Consider the following 17,477-nt stretch of genomic DNA (forward strand, 5'->3'; position numbering starts at 1 on the left):
ATGATTTTGGCTTACAGCCAGTGAAAACCTAAATGTCATTATCTCAGTAAATTAGAATAATTAACAAAAAACCTGTAAAGGCTTCCTAAGCATCTAAAAAGGTCCCTTAGTCGGTTTCAGTAGGCTCCGCAATAATGGGGAAGACTGCTGACTTGACAGATGTCCAGGAGGCAGTCATTGACACACTACACAAAAAAGGTAAGCCACTAACGGTAATTGCTAAAGAACCTGGCTGTTCAGAGTGCTGTATTCAATCATATTAATGGAAAGTTGAGTGGAAGGAAAAAGTGTGGTAGGAAAAGGTGCACAAACAAGTGGGATAACCGCGCAACCTAGAAAGGATTGTTAAGAAAAGGCCATTCAAAAATTGGACATGGGCTACAAGTGCGGCATTCCTTGTGTTAAGCCACTCATGACCAACAGACAATGCCAGAAGCGTCTTACCTCGGTCAAGGAGAAAAAAAACTGGACTGCTGCTCAGTGGTCCAAGGTGTTTTCAGATGAAAGTAAATTTTGCATTTCATTTGGTAATCAAGGTCCTAGAGTCTGGAGGAAGAGTGGAGAGGTGCACAATCCAAGCTGCTTGAGGTCTAGTGTGAAGTTTCCATGATCAGTTTGGGGAGCCATGTCATCTGCTGGTGTAGGTCCACTGTGTTTTATCAAGACCAAAGTCAGTGCAGCCATCAACCAGGAAATTTTAGAGCACTTTATGCTTCCCTCTGCCAACAAGTTTTTAGGAGATGGAAATTTAATTCTCCAGCAGGACGTGGCACCTGTCCACATTGCCAAAAGTACCAATATCTGGTTTAAAAACAACAGTATCGCTGTGCTTGATTGGCCAGCAAACTTGCCTGAGTTTAACCCATAGAGAATCTATGGGGTATTGTCAAGAGGAAGATGAGAGACCCCAGACCCAACAATGCAGATGAGCTGAAGGCTGCTATCAAAGCAACCTGGGCTTCCATAGCACCTCAGCAGTGCCACAGGCTGATCGTCTCCATGCCACGCCGCATTGATGCAGTAATTGATGCAAAAGGACCCCTGACCAAGTATTGAGTGCGTTTACTGAACATAAATTTCTGTAGGCCAACATTTCAGATTTTAAAATCTTTTTCAAGCTGGTGTTAAAAAGTATTCTAATTTACTTTGATAATGACTTTTGGGTTTTCATTGGCTGTAAGCCATAATCATCAACATTAACAGAAATGAACACTTGAAATAGATCACTCTGTTTGTAATGACTCTATATAATGAGTTTCACTTTTTGTATTGAAGAACTGAAATAAATTTACTTTTTGATGATATTCTAATTTTGTGAGAAGCACCTGTCTAAGTGCCAGTGTATTCTTCTGGTTAAAAGCGAAAAATCAGTAGAAGGGAAATAGTGCAGTTCTTGTATAATATCATGACTGATTTCCCCAAAAATGCTACAAATGTACTATCTATAGCGTCTCCATAAAAACTTCTTATCATAAATAAAACTGCCTCGTAAAGTATACCGTATTTTTTGCTTTATAAGACGCACCCCCAAATTTGGTGAAGAAAAAGAGAAATGGGTTAAATGGGTGTCTGTCTTATAATGCCAGTGTCCGTCTTACAAATCATATGTCCCTCATCCTGGTATCTATATAACCCCCATCCTTATGCTGGCACATGCCCCCCTGGGTGTTATGATCCCAGTGGCTGGGGATCACAGGAAATACTAGCTAAGTAACTAAACATAGACACGAGCTCTAGGGAGGTGGTAACTGGACTGACCACAAAACCTGATCCTATCCAAACACACTAAAGGTAGCCGGTGAACGTGCCTAAAATCCTGGACGTCTCGACGCAGCCTGAGAAACTGACTACCCCTAAAGAGAAAGCAAGACCTCACGTGCCTCAAGAGAAATAACCCCAAAGATATAGGAAGCCGCCAACAAATAATAACGGTGAGGTAAGGAGAAAAGACACACGTAGGAATGAAAACAGATTCAGCAAATGAGGCCCGCAAATACTAGATAGCAGAAAACAGATAGCGAACTGTGCGGTCAGTAAAAAACCCTACCAAAATATCCACGCTGAGAATTCAAGAACCCCCCCACCAACTAACGGTGTGGGGGGAGAAACTCAGCCCCCCAGAGCTACCAGCAAGCTGGGAAATCACATATTAGCAAGCTGGACAAGAAACATATAGAACACTGATGATCAAAAAATGAACAAAACGGAAACTTAGCTTCTCTTGAAGAGACTGGGAGCAAGGTAGTCAGAAGGAATCAGAATAGCACTGAATACATTGACAGCAGGCATAGACTGAGAGTCCAAGTGAGCTTAAATAGAAAACCAGCCCACAGATAACGAGACAGCTGATGCCAGTCACAAACCTGCAGAAAGACAGCACTCACACAGTACCACTTGTGACCACAAGAGGGAGCCCAGAAATAGAGTTCACAACAGTACCTCCCCCTTGAGGAGGGGTCATCAAGACCCCCAGGGCGATCAGGATGAGCCGCATGGAAGGCACGAACCAAATCGGTCGCATGGACATCAGAGGCGACAACCCAGGAATTATCCTCCTGACCATAGCCCTTCCACTTAACCAAATACTGAAGCCTCCGTCTGGAAATACGAGAATCCAAGATCTTCTCCACCACGTACTCCAATTCGCCCTCAACCAGCACCGGAGCAGGAGGCTCAACAGAAGGAACCACAGGCACCACATACCTCCGCAACAAAGACCTATGGAACACATTATGAATGGCAAACGATGCTGGGAGGTCCAAACGAAAAGACACCGGGTTAAGGATTTCCAAAATCTTATAAGGACCGATGAAGCGAGGCTTGAATTTAGGAGAGGAAACCTTCATAGGAACATACCGAGAAGACAGCCATACCAAATCCCCAACACGAAGTCGGGGACCAACACCGCGACGGCGGTTGGCAAAGCGCTGAGCCTTCTCCTGTGACAACTTCAAATTGTCCACCACATGGTTCCAAATCTTCTGCAACCTATCCACCACAGAATCCACCCCCGGACAGTCAGAAGGCTCAACCTGACCCGAGGAAAAACGAGGATGAAAACCAGAATTGCAGAAAAAAGGCGAAACCAAAGTAGCAGAACTAGCCCGATTATTAAGGGCAGACTCGGCCAATGGCAAAAAAGTCACCCAATCATCCTGATCAGCAGAAACAAAACATCTTAAATAAGTTTCCAACGTCTGATTAGTTCGCTCGGTTTGGCCATTCGTCTGAGGATGGAAGGCCGACGAAAAAGACAAATCAATGCCCATCTTAGCACAAAAAATCCGCCAAAATCTGGACACAAACTGGGATCCTCTGTCAGACACAATATTTTCAGGGATGCCGTGCAAGCGAACCACATTCTGAAAAAATAAAGGAACCAAATCGGAGGAGGAAGGCAACTTAGGCAAGGGCACCAAATGGACCATTTTGGAAAAACGATCACACACCACCCAGATGACAGACATTCTCTGAGATACTGGAAGATCTGAAATGAAATCCATGGAAATGTGCGTCCAAGGCCTCTTCGGGACAGGCAAAGGCAAAAGCAAACCGCTGGCACGAGAACAGCAAGGCTTAGCCCGAGCACAAATCTCACAGGACTGCACAAAGGAACGCACATCCCGCGACAAGGAAGGCCACCAGAAGGACCTAGCCACCAAATCTCTGGTACCAAAAATCCCAGGATGACCTGCCAACACCGAAGAATGAACCTCGGAAATAACTCTGCTGGTCCATCTATCTGGGACAAACAGTCTCTCTGGTGGGCAACGGTCAGGTCTATCAGCCTGAAATTTCTGCAGCACTCGTCGCAAATCTGGGGAAATGGCAGACAAAATCACTCCCTCTTTGAGGATACCAGCCGGCTCTGAAACTCCCGGAGAGTCAGGCACAAAACTCCTAGAAAGGGCATCAGCCTTCACGTTCTTCGAACCAGGCAGGCACGAGACCACGAAATCGAAATGGGAGAAAAACAACGACCAACGAGCCTGTCTAGGATTCAGGCGCTTGGCAGACTCGAGATAAATCAGATTTTTGTGATCAGTCAAGACCACCACACGATGCCTAGCTCCCTCGAGCCAATGTCGCCACTCCTCAAATGCCCACTTCATAGCCAACAACTCCCGATTACCAACATCATAATTCCGCTCGGCAGGCGAAAACTTTCTTGAAAAGAAGGCACAAGGCTTCATCACAGAGCCATCAGAGCTTCTCTGCGACAAAACAGCCCCTGCTCCAATCTCAGAAGCATCCACCTCGACCTGGAAAGGAAGAGAGACATCAGGCTGACATAAGACTGGAGCTGAAGAAAACCGGCGCTTCAGCTCCCAAAAGGCTTCCACTGCCGCAGGAGACCAATTAGTCACATCAGAACCTTTCTTTGTCAAATCCGTCAAGGGCTTAACCACGCCAGAAAAATTAGCGATGAAGCGACGGTAAAAATTAGCAAAACCCAAGAACTTCTGAAGACTCTTAACAGATGTAGGCTGAGTCCAGTCATGAATAGCCTGGACCTTGACTGGGTCCATCTCAATAGTAGAAGGAGAAAAAATAAAACCCAAAAAGGAAACCTTCTGTACTCCGAAGAGACATTTTGAGCCCTTCACAAATAAAGCATTAGCACGCAGGACCTGAAACACCATCCTGACCTGCTTCACATGGGACTCCCAATCATTAGAAAAGACCAAAATGTCATCCAGATACACAATCATAAATTTATCCAGATATTCTCGGAAAATGTCATGCATAAAGGACTGAAACACAGAAGGAGCATTAGAGAGTCCAAAAGGCATCACCAAGTACTCAAAATGGCCTTCGAGCGTATTAAATGCTGTTTTCCATTCGTCCCCCTGCTTGATACGCACAAGGTTATACGCACCACGAAGATCTATTTTGGTGAACCAACTGGATCCCTTAATCCGAGCAAACAGATCAGACAATAATGGCAAAGGATACTGAAATTTGACCGTGATTTTATTTAGAAGACGATAATCTATACAAGGTCTCAGAGAACCATCCTTCTTGGCCACAAAAAAGAATCCTGCACCAAGAGGGGAGGAGGATGGGCGAATATGTCCCTTCGCCAAAGACTCCTTTATATAACTCCGCATCGCGGCATGTTCTGGTATAGACAAATTAAAAAGTCGTCCCTTAGGGAACTTACTGCCAGGAATCAAATTTATAGCACAATCACAATCCCTATGAGGAGGCAGGGCACCGGATCTGGGCTCATCAAATACATCCTGGTAGTCCGACAAAAACTCAGGGACCTCAGAAGGAGTGGAAGAAGCAATTGACACCAAACGGACATCGCCATGAATCCCCTGACAACCCCAACTTGACACAGACATAGCTTTCCAATCCAGAACTGGATTATGGGCCTGCAGCCATGGCAGACCCAAAACTACAACATCATGCAAATTATGCAGCACAAGAAAGCGAATCACCTCATGATGTACAGGAGTCATGCACATGGTCACTTGAGTCCAATACTGAGGCTTATTCTCAGCCAATGGCGTAGCATCTATTCCCCTCAGTGGAATAGGAAATTCCAAAGGCTCCAGAACAAAACCACAGCGCTTGGCAAACGACAAATCCATAAGATTCAGGGCAGCACCTGAATATACAAAATCCATAACCGAGTAGGATGACAAAGAACAGATTAAAGTAACAGACAAAATGAACTTAGGCTGTATAGTACCAATGGTGACAGGTTTAGCGATTTTTTTTAAGCACTTAGAGCATGCTGAGATAACATGAGTAGAATCACCACAGTAAAAGCACAACCCATTTTGACGTCTATGACTTTGTCGCTCAATTCTAGTCAAAATTCTGTCACATTGCATTGACTCAGGTCTCTGTTCAGAGAACACCGCCAGAGGATGCGCAGATTTGCGCTCCCGCAAACGCCGATCAATCTGAATGGCCAAAGCCATTGAATCACTCAGACTTGCAGGCGTGGGGAACCCCACCATAACATTCTTAATGGCTTCAGAAAGACCCTCTCTGAAATTTGCAGCCAGGGCACACTCATTCCATTGAGTAAGCACTGACCATTTCCGAAATTTTTGACAGTACACCTCAGCTTCATCCTGACCTTGAGAGATAGCCAGCAAAGCCTTTTCTGCCTGGTTCTCAAGATTAGGTTCCTCATAAAGCAGTCCAAGCGCCAGAAAAAACGCATCCACATTCAGCAATGCAGGATCTCCTGGCGCCAGAGAGAAAGCCCAATCTTGAGGGTCGCCGCGTAACAAGGAGATAACAATTTTAACTTGCTGAGCGGAATCACCAGAGGAACGAGGTCTCAAAGATAGAAACAATTTACAATTATTCCTAAAATTCAGAAACCTAGATCTATCTCCAGAAAACAACTCAGGAATAGGTATCTTTGGCTCAGACATAGGGCTATGAACAACAAAATCCTGAATATATTTTGCACCTTTGCAGCAAGATGATCCACACTAGAAGTCAGACTCTGAATATCCATGTCTGCAGCTGAGCTCAAAACCACCCAGAGATTAAGGGGATGAGAGAAGCTAGACAGACTGCAGCAAAGGAGGGAAAAAAAAAAAAAAAAAATTGTACTCAGGACTTCTTTTATCCCACTTCATGATGCGATGCATTAAACACTTTTTTGGCCTGCTGTACTGTTATGATCCCAGTGGCTGGGGATCACAGGAAATACTAGCTAAGTAACTAAACATAGACACGAGCTCTAGGGAGGTGGTAACTGGACTGACCGCAAAACCTGATCCTATCCAAACACACTAAAGGTAGCCGGTGAACGTGCCTAAAATCCTGGACGTCTCGACGCAGCCTGAGAAACTGACTACCCCTAAAGAGAAAGCAAGACCTCACTTGCCTCAAGAGAAATAACCCCAAAGATATAGGAAGCCCCCAACAAATAATAACAGTGAGGTAAGGAGAAAAGACACACGTAGGAATGAAAACAGATTCAGCAAATGAGGCCCGCTAATACTAGATAGCAAAAAACAGATAGCGAACTGTGCGGTCAGTAAAAAACCCTACCAAAATATCCACGCTGAGAATTCAAGAACCCCCACACCAACTAACGGTGTGGGGGGAGAAACTCAGCCCCCCAGAGCTACCAGCAAGCTGGGAAATCACATATTAGCAAGCTGGACAAGAAACATATAGAACACTGATGATCAAAAAATGAACAAAACGGAAACTTAGCTTCTCTTGAAGAGACTGGGAGCAAGGTAGTCAGAAGGAATCAGAATAGCACCAAGTGAGCTTAAATAGAAAACCAGCCCACAGATAACGAGACAGCTGATGCCAGTCACAAACCTGCAGAAAGACAGCACTCACACAGTACCACTTGTGACCACAAGAGGGAGCCCAGAAATAGAGTTCACAACACCTGGGTCACCATATGCCCCCCTGTTTGCGTCTGTATGCAGTGTATGACAGATGGGCCAATGAGCGTAAAGTTAGGTGGGATCTTCCCTATGTTGGGGTCTAGTTTGGTGGCTTCTTTTGTAATTTTGGTGTATTTCTCTAGGCCAAAAGCTCTTATGATGGGTAGATGGTAGCAGGGGAGCGTCTATTTTGTTCCCTTGGGCCTGGAGCTCTGGGTAACATTGCTGTCCAGTCAGGAAGAATAACAGCCACACTCATAAGTGAATGCAAAAAGTGAAAAGTTTTGTTTACAATAGTCACCACACTAGTAATGAAACAAAAATTCAGAACATAGCAGTAAGCAAGCAACGTTTTGACCCAATTCTGCTTAATGTAGGGTTCACTAAACCATCTCAGACAGATATCTGTCCTCCTTTGTTTGAAAACTTCCATTGAAAGAGAACTAACCATCTCTCATTGCAGCTTTGTTCTACTCATTGATCACCCTCCTTGGGCGTACCCACCGAGGGGCAGGGGGGCAGCTGCTCCCCCCTAGAAGCAGGGGCGCGCACCTATCATGATGAGGCCACCGACCGCCACCTGTCTGAGTAGATAACGGTAGCGGTTACCTCAAGCAGCGTAGGCGGTAAGCAGAGGGCAGGGCGGCATGATGCATCGGCGGAGTGGAGGGCACCCGCAGCCACTAGTAGGAGCTTTAATCACGGCCTCTGTCTGCTGGCCGCTCTGTACTGCAGATCAGCATGGCGGGAACTGGAGTCAGTGATGACATCATCAATGAGTGACCCGAGTCCTGCAGTGCGGCGTCGGCACACAAGCTGGGGAGACTGCTGGAGCTGCTAGGAGGGGAGAAATCGAAGTAAAATTTTTTTTTTTAAATACTTGTTAAATCAGACAGTGACCTGATGAGAGATAATGGGAGCTGTTGTATATTATGTGGGACTGGGAGCTCTATAGGGGGCTGTATGGGAGCCCTATGGGGGCTGTATATGAGATGGACTCCCATATCATATACAGCCCCCATAGGGCTCCCATATCATATACAGCTCCCCATATGGCTCCCATATCATGTACAGCCCCCCCATAGGGCTCCCATTATGGGAGCCCTATGGGGGGCTGTATATGATATGGGATCCCTATGGGGGGCTGTATATGATATGGGAGCCCTATGCAGGGGCTGTATATGATTTAGGAGCCCTATGGGGGCTGTATATGATATGGTAGACCTATGGGTGGCTGTATATGATATGGGAGCCCTATTGGGCATTGGGGGAGCTATATATGAGATAGGAGCCCTATGGGGGGCTGTATATGTGTTTTCAGGGGGGGCACACTTTTGAAGTTTGCCTTAGGCAGAAATGTGGCTAGGTTCACCCTTGCCTATAAGCCAAAAAAAATAAATCTGTGCTTTATGCTTACCTCGCTGTTCTCCCCCAGTGACCACCGGTGTCTTCTGATCCCCCGCCGGGCTGCAGCGAGCGCGACCTCTAGGACCCAGAAGCACCATGTGACCGATGACTTCGTCCGGTCACATGGTGCTGTTTCAGGTCCTGTGCCAGGTCCTACGGTGTCGGGATGAGGAGCGTTCACCGTGGGAACCCGGTGAGGTGAGTAAAAAGCACAGAAAGAAAGCGCAAAAAGAATTGACATGGTAATTCTTTTTGCGGACGCACATTGCAGTGCAATGCACATCTACAAAAAGACGGACTATGTGAACGCATTTCAGCAAAAGCCATTGATTTTGCTGGGATGCATTACGGAGCTGCGTTTCACTGCATTTACACAGTGCTAAATTTATTCCAGTTATAATTTTAGTTTACCTTCTTATTTACATTTAGAAGACATCGAGGCTGCCTTAATGGATATAAGAAACTGGTTCCAAAAAGGTAAGTAAAGTAATTTCTGTAGAAAATGAAATTGAGAGGAAGCAAAACAGCCTAGAGACATTTAACCATAAATCCGATGTTTTCCAATAGGTCTATAATAGTGATGAGCGAGTGTAATCGTTACTATTCGCATGAATAGTACGGTATTTGCTATACTCGTTACTCAGTGAGTAACGCTGGTGCTCGTGAGTAATATGTCAATCATTATCGATCTGATGCAAAATGACAGCTCCCTTCACTACATGAAGTGAGCTGGCACCTCAGTGTTAGGCTCTCTCTGGGGGGCACTGCAAGGTGTTTAATATAGTAGAAATGTGAAAAAGGATGGCTACCATGAAAATGACATTGGTCGTTATGTTGGCCACACCCTTAGGGTATGTGCACACGTTCCGGATTTTTCGCATTTTTTGCACGTTTCTTTCAGCGGTATTCCATGGCAAATATGCATAAAAAACCGCATACATACATCCCATCATTTTGAATGCATTCCGCAATTTTTGTGCACATGCTGCGTTTTTTTCTGCGATAAAAACGCATTCACCAAATCCCACATCATTAAATGTTAGGGACAAGAAGAGATCCCACACAATATATTAAAATAAATATTTTTATTCAAACCAAAAAGGATAATAAACAGTTAAAAGCAAAATGCCGTCTAGGAGACGCCAGAAATATTCGATAGAAAAATTCCCCACACATAATCAACAAATTAATGCAAACAATTGCCTTATTATCAACCACTTTATGAATATTTGTAATTTCCACACTTCTATATTCCAACCAAAATCAATATTTTCAAAGCAGGATTGTATTGGCATTAGTAATCCTGTGTCATGGTTAACCAACAGGAGACCTGTCTTTACCAATCACCACATGGTCTCCATAGAATATATATGTCAATAGCCTTCCCCTGATATTTAGTGGTTATTTCAAATGGTACAATAGGAAACAAAGGTTGATAATTACCTAGTGTGTGGCTTGTTCTGGCGTCCCCTCACCCCGACGCGCGTTTCGCCGCCAGCTTCTTCCAGAATATAGAAGTGTGGAAATTACAAATATTTATAAACTGGTTGATAATAAGGCAATTGTTTGCATTCATTTGTTGATTATGTGTGGGGAATTTTTCTATCGAATATTTCTGGCGTCTCCTAGACGGCATTTTGCTTTTAACTGTTTATTATCCTTTTTGGTTTGAATAAAAATATTTATTTTAGTATATTGTGTGGGATCTCTTCTTGTCCTTAACATTTAATGATGTGAGATTTGGTGGTTGCATTTTGATGAAGTGCCCCTAAGTACTTTTTGGACTTTTGTTGATTTGATAAAAAAGCATTGCGGAAAAATACACAGCATGTTCATTAATTTTGCGGATTTATCACGGATTTCCCGCTATTTAATGCATTGGGAAGCTCCGGAAAAAAACGCGAAAAATTAGCACAAAAACCGCAAGTAAAACGCGAGAAAAACGCATGCGGATTTTATGCAGAAAATCTCCAGTTTTGTTCAGGAAATTTCTGCATAAAATCCTGACGTGTGCACATACCCTTAAGCTACCACTAGAAAAAAAGAAGGAATTGCTTACAAATCCCTGGGATCCACCATCAAATTACGATTTTGGTTCTGATGCCAGCCATTTAAAAAGAAAATTTAACTGCTGCTGGTTAGATCAATATACTCCTTGGTTGGTGTACTCAAGTCGTTTGAAAGGTGCTCTTTGTATGCACTGTGTTCTGTTTCCTCCTTTTATTGGTACAGTTAAAAGAGTTTTGGGGTCAATCATGGTAAGGCCATACATGAGGTTTAAAGCTATACATGAAGAATGTAGAAAGCACGAAGGCAGTCACTACCACAAAACTTCGACAGCTGATGCAAAAGCTTTCCTTGAAAATGTTCCAGTTGACGTCCAGTTGCAAAATGGTCACCAGAAGATGATTGAAAAAAACAAACAAATATTGTCATCAATTATTTCTTGTATCATATATTGTGGAACTCATGTTTTGCTGCTTAGAGGAAAGGAAAGATATATATCTTGGCACCGTGTTAGCCAGTAGATAGAAAAATATTTAGAATTGAGAGTCCTCAGTGGTTGAGACCTTTTAATGGCTAACTGAAAAGATGGTAACAAATTGCAAGCTTTTGAGACTACACAGGTCTCTTTATCAGGCAAAGACTAAAAGAATTTCTGAAGAATCACATATTTATGCACAACATAAATATATAATATAAATAATAAAATAACATTTTTTTTCTGTGCTATGTTGTGCATAAATATGTGATTCTTCAGAATTTCTTTTAGTCTTTGCCTAGTGAAGAGACCTGTGTAGTCTCGAAAGCTTGCAATTTGTTACAATCTTTTCAGCTAGCCATTAAAAGGTATCAACCACTGAGTACTCTCAATTCTAAATTTTTTTCTAGAGGAAAGGAGGGAGATGAGGGGGTTTTCTTTGACCTTTTAAATTTGAGAATTGACTGTTGTAATGAAAAGCTAAAGAGTCACTTAGAGAAATGTCGAAACAATGCAGTCTATACTTCACCAAAAATTCTAAATGAGATTATAAGATTATGTGGTTAAGTTGTCAAAGAAAGAATTATCGAACATTGTAAACAAGCAAAAGCTTACCCTTTTATGGCTGATGAAACCGCAGATATCGCTGGAAAAGAACAGCTTTCTATCGGATTGCGGTTTTATGAGAGTCAAGAAAAAAATCAGAGAGGAATTTGTAGGCAATGTTGAGCTGAAATCTCAAGATGCCCCTACAATTTCTAGCACAATTGAGAGTTTTTAGTTGATCAGAATCATTCAGCAGAGAATTGTGTTAGATTCGGATTTGACGGTTGTTCTACGATGGCTGGTAAATAAGGTGGTGTGCATGCTATTCTGAAGAAAAAGTAAAGTAAATCTTTATTTTTCCATTGCTCAAGCCACAAACTAAATCTTGTGGTCAATGATGCTAGCAGACTACCAGATATAAACACAATTGCAACTGATAAGGATACAATATCCTTCTTTCGTGAGTCGCTAGCCCACAGGAATTTGGTTCCCAATATATCAAGACTCTGTGAGACCAGATGGTCTGATAAATACAAGAGCATAAGAAAATTTTCACAAAGCTTCCATGAATTCGTCAGTGCACTAGAACATCTCTCGGTTGAAGGAAACTATGCTACAAGAAAATCTGCCTATCAATTGCACTGTGCAGTTACTAAACCAATTTTCATCATAGGTTTTGTTATGATTGCAAAATGCTCTGCGATTTTGGAACCCGTTGTGAACATTCTACAAGGTAAAAATATGGATTTGATTATGGTAAGGAAACATATTGCCCAAATCCTTGATTTCATCAAGAAGGATCGACAAGAAATTGAGCATGTTTCTGATGAATTACTTAAAAAACTCACATGATATCGCGTAGAAAATCGTGGTTGAGTTATCAGTACCATGAATTGCTAAAAAGCAAATACACAGAAGTAATCCACCATCTGAGACTGCGATTGAATACTGGAGACGGTCGTTGATCATCCCTTATCTTGACTCCCTAACTTTATCTTTGAAGGTTAGATTCTCACAGGAAAATACACCTGCTTTTGGCTTATCCTATCTTCATCCTTCATACATGCTAAAATTGTCTTCAAAAGATTTGAAAAAAAGTATTTCGTGGAGTTTTATGGGTTGGGTGATATCTCTGCAGAATTAGATTTGTGGTATAATCTGTGGAAAAAGAAGGATTTAGCAGAAGACAAATTAAAGTACATTGAAGTGGCTGCTCTTTTGGAGGAGGCTCGTATTCTTTCCCTGCATTAAGGCACGCACTCTTCATTTTAAGTTCTTTCCCATCCACCACAGCTACTGTTGAACGATCTTTCAGTACCCTTCAAAGGGTAAAGACCTGGCTAAGAAGTACAATGGGAGAGGACAGACTGACTGGGTTGTGTTTGATGAGAGTCCAATGGAAATTCTTCAAGGAAAATCAGGACTGGATTTAAACAAAAGTTTTGAACAAGTTTCCTTCAAACCCAAGAAAAATGATATTCGTATAAGACATGTAATTAGAATAAAAATCTAAATTGTTTTGCAAGCAAATAATTGTAATAACTAATAAGACACTGCTATAACTACATATAACTTTCTTAAAATTTTTGTTTCATTCACCTTTTTCGTTCTAAAATTTTACAACCTGAACGACCATGGCTTGCCATCCCCCCCCCCCTTAGTTTTGATCCTGGATATGCCCATGTCACCCTCACTGTCAAAGTTTTTTCTAATGTCTAATCTGTATCTTCTCTCTTTGTTTTATTCCATTGCTTCTTGTATTTCCATGTGCAAGTGAGAATAATTATGAACCCTGTACACTGACATCCCTTCAGATATTTGAAGACCGCTATTAAGTCTCCGCTTAACCTTCTTTTTAGCAAGCTAATGTCACGGGAAGACTAGGTGGGCAAGAGCTAATAACCCGGGCCCCTGCAATTTCCCTCAGACTAGGGAAATCCTGACTGACCCTCTACCTAGAGTTTACACTGATGGTGTGCATGTCTAGGCCTCGAACCTCACCCTGTCTCCTGTTTCAACTCTAGGCTGAAACCACCGCCCACCACTCAGTGAAAAGATTATACACCAATACCCACAGTTAGCACAGACAAGGATAACGGAAAATATACACCACGCCGCAGTCACTCAGGAATACACTAAAAATGCGCAGGGCAAAATAAACACAAATATAGGAAGGAGTAAATAAGACAAAGGGAAATACACCACCAGCAACGATACTCCAACTACTAGCTCACCACTCCAGACCGAGATAACAATGCACAAGACAGAAGCTATAATCGGTGACGCCCAATGTTCAGGAGAACTATTTAAAGGCAGTGGGCATGGCCCAGCTTCCAATCTGAGCACCAGGTAAATTAACCCCGAACCAGCTAGATAAAATCTAGCCGACGCCAATGAGCGCATAGTGGTCAAAAGCGGAATTGCCGCTGTCTGTCGAACGACCTGGTCTGAACAGCGTCCGACATGACAGCTAAACATTACCAGATCCTTTAACCATTCCTCATAGGACATACTTTGCGGCCATATTCACCAACTCGCGTTTCGAGTTGTGGAACGACATTGACACCTAACATGTATTTGGGATTGTGGCCACGGTGCAGGTAGGACTGATAAACAGAATGGGTAATTATTCTCCATATTGGTTGTACTTCCCAATATGTATAGCATTTAACATAAAATCCACTGATACTTTGTAACAGACACTGGATTACTGCTTCCCTATTGGATCGTTTTCCTGTTACTAGTTTATGCAGAGTAATAACTGAATGTAGGTGTACCAGTTGACAAAGATGTCTCTTGTGAATTTCCAACACTGGATAAAACTTTCTTGTTGTTCGTACTCTGCCACTTTGTCCTGACCTATTCTTTGGCCTCTTTTTTCACCTGTGGATCAAATCACATTGTACCCATACAAATCTAATATTTTTCATGTATTTTTGAATGTCTTTTTTTTCAATAAACCTTTATAATTTGACTGTATTTTGACTCTTTTCCTCCTTGTCTAACATGAGATATACCTGTGTTTTTTTTATAAGTACTGAGCTATGTCTGGTTGTACTTTTTGTGTGGAGAAAAGCAGTAAAATTCTCTAATAGATGAGTTGCACAGTGTGTTACTTTTAAGTCAACTCTTAAAATCTGTTAACACCCAATGACTTGTGGCACTAAATGATTGAGGATCACCAACTTCTTTGCTTGTCAGCGGTTGTTTAATTGCCTGTTTACACAGATAGACTGCAATTCTGTATGCACACAAGATTCTGTAATAGATCTTTCAGTGCACATAGTCTGTTATTGTTCTCAGTAGGGAGAGTTCTATTTACACAGGACAATGCACTGCCAAGAATGATGATCTTGTTTGCATCACTAAAGATCATTTCACCCAACAGAGGACCATTTTGGTCTTTCATCAAGTGAACAACAGCCTGTTTAGACTTCCAATATCATTGTGAAAAGAGCATACCTAGAAACATTAATTCACAATCTTTCAGTATAAATAGACCATTCAGGAAATTTTAATTAAAGTCTGTAAAGTAGAAGACCTGAGAGCTGTAATTTTCAGTTACATTTTCAATAAATTACTTGATAAATATACCTTTTGTATGATGAGATGAGATTTAGAAGCTTAAAAATCAATACATTTTGCACATTTAATTTCTATTAGTCAGTTGGGTATGAATGTATGTTTAAGCTTGCATAGTTTAGAAAGCTCATTCATAACTTAATTTAAGAGTAAGTCTAATAAATCCCTCTACACAACTACATCTTGATTAAACAGCATTTGATATTACGAATACCACAAATGTGGTAGTTCATTAATTGTCAGTCTCCAGTGATCTGGATGATATTAAAAATTTCATATTTTATTAGCTGTTCTGTTCACTTTACTTTAACTACATTAAAGGGAATCTGTCACCCCTGGATGATTTTGAGCTATTACTATGGGCATACAGGTAATAGAATGGTTAAACCAATCTAACCTGTATGCCTCATTGCTACGGTGTAGATATTAAGAAATGCAGTTATAATATTTTTTGTTAATGATTTCTTCCAGGTTCTGGGGCGTGCGGTGCCTGGAAGAAATCCCTGCCCCTTCTCTTCATTATAATGGCACTCCCTCCCATGAACATCACACTGACCTGTGACATGCAGTTGAGGTGCTGTAATCTCACGCATGCGCCGATAATTTTTGTGGGTATGTGAAACTTATCCACCCTTCTATGGGCAGAGTCTTCATCGATCTTCTGTGCAGGTTCCGGCGAGTCACTACACACTGTCCCCTTTTACCCTCTATAATACCCTTTTCATGGCCTCCAACGGATATGATTACCTCAAAAATGCCCCGCACAGAATGATGTTCCCATATTCCTTTACCTACACAATATGATGACACCACACATTATGATGGTCACCACCGCCCCCACAGTGGTTGATGTCCACCAATCCCCCCATCCACAGTATGATGGGTCACCACAGCCACCACACAGTTTGATGGGCCCCTAATAGCATGATGGTCTTGACAGCCTCACACATGGTATGATGGTCACCGCTTCCTCCTCCTGCACTGCACTGCGCATGATCAGCAAGTTTCCTCGCTCTGGTGACCCGGATGTAATCATGGCAACGATCGGAACCCCGCGTTATGCTGCGGGGTCTCCGATCCAAAGGCAAAGGGGCTATGCCGGATTCTGGAATGATGTGATTGTGTTCGATCACAGCATTTTGGGGTTAAAGTGCAGGGAGCGGTCTGTGACCTCTCCTGGTACCTAGTGCCTGGTGTCAGCTGTCAGAATCAGCTGACACCCGGCGGCGATCGCCCGTGCACCCCTCGTATGTACGGCCGATCACGATGACATAATATTCCGTACCTGGTCAGATAGGCCTAGGTCACATGGACAGAATATTACGTCAGATGTCAGAAAGGGGTTAATGGAAAGTTGAGTGGAAGGAAAACCGCAGCCCTGTAAAGATTAAGAAAAGACCATTCAAAAATTTGGGGGAGATTCACAAGGAGTGGACTGCTGCTGGAATCATGGCTTCAAGAGCCACCACACACAGATGTATCTAGGACATGGGCTACATGTGTCGCATTCATTGTGTCAAGCCACTCATGATAAATAGACAACCCAGAAGCAGGTTACCTGTGCCAAGGAGAAAAAGACCTGGACTGTTGCTCACTGGTCCAAGGTGTTGTTTTCAGATTAAAGTAAATTTTGCATTTCATTTAGAAATCAAGGTCTCAGAATTTGGAGGAAGAGTGGAGAAGCACACCATCCAAGCTGCTTGAGGTCTAGTGTGAAGTTTCCACAATCAGTGATGGTATAGGGAGCCTTGACATCTGCTGGTGTAGGTCCACATTGTTTTATCAAGACCAAAGGCAGTGCAGCCGCCTACCAGGAAATTTTAGAACACTTCATGCTTCACTGTGTCGACAAGCTTTTTAGAGATGGAAATTTAATTCTCCAGCAGGATTTGGCACCTGTCCACACTACCAAAAGTACCAATACCTGGTTTGCAAACAACAGTATCACTGTGCTTGATTGACCAGCAAACTTGCCTGACGTTAACCCCTTAGAGAATCTATGGGGTATTGTCAAGAGGAAGATGAGACACCAGAGCCAACAATGCAGGTGAGCTGAAGGCTGCTATCAAAGCAACTTG

At 42.6% G+C, this 17,477-nt stretch overlaps 1 protein-coding gene across 11 annotated transcripts in view; it reads left to right on the forward strand.

Annotated features, from left to right (window-relative positions):
• TPK1 (thiamin pyrophosphokinase 1) overlaps positions 1-17,477 on the forward strand; it is an 854,031-nt gene that overhangs the window by 95,290 nt on the left and 741,264 nt on the right. For 5 of the 11 annotated variants that reach the window (XM_077269138.1, XM_077269136.1, XM_077269134.1 and 2 more), the window contains one exon: positions 9,219-9,266. The exons of the other annotated variants lie outside the window; for them this stretch is intronic. In XM_077269138.1, coding sequence (XP_077125253.1) covers positions 9,219-9,266 — 48 coding nt within the window. The remainder of the gene's footprint in view (positions 1-9,218; positions 9,267-17,477) is intronic. 11 annotated transcript variants of the gene reach the window in all.

Source organism: Ranitomeya variabilis, chromosome 6 (genome assembly GCF_051348905.1).
Source record: "Ranitomeya variabilis isolate aRanVar5 chromosome 6, aRanVar5.hap1, whole genome shotgun sequence".
Classification (NCBI taxonomy): domain Eukaryota; kingdom Metazoa; phylum Chordata; class Amphibia; order Anura; family Dendrobatidae; genus Ranitomeya; species Ranitomeya variabilis.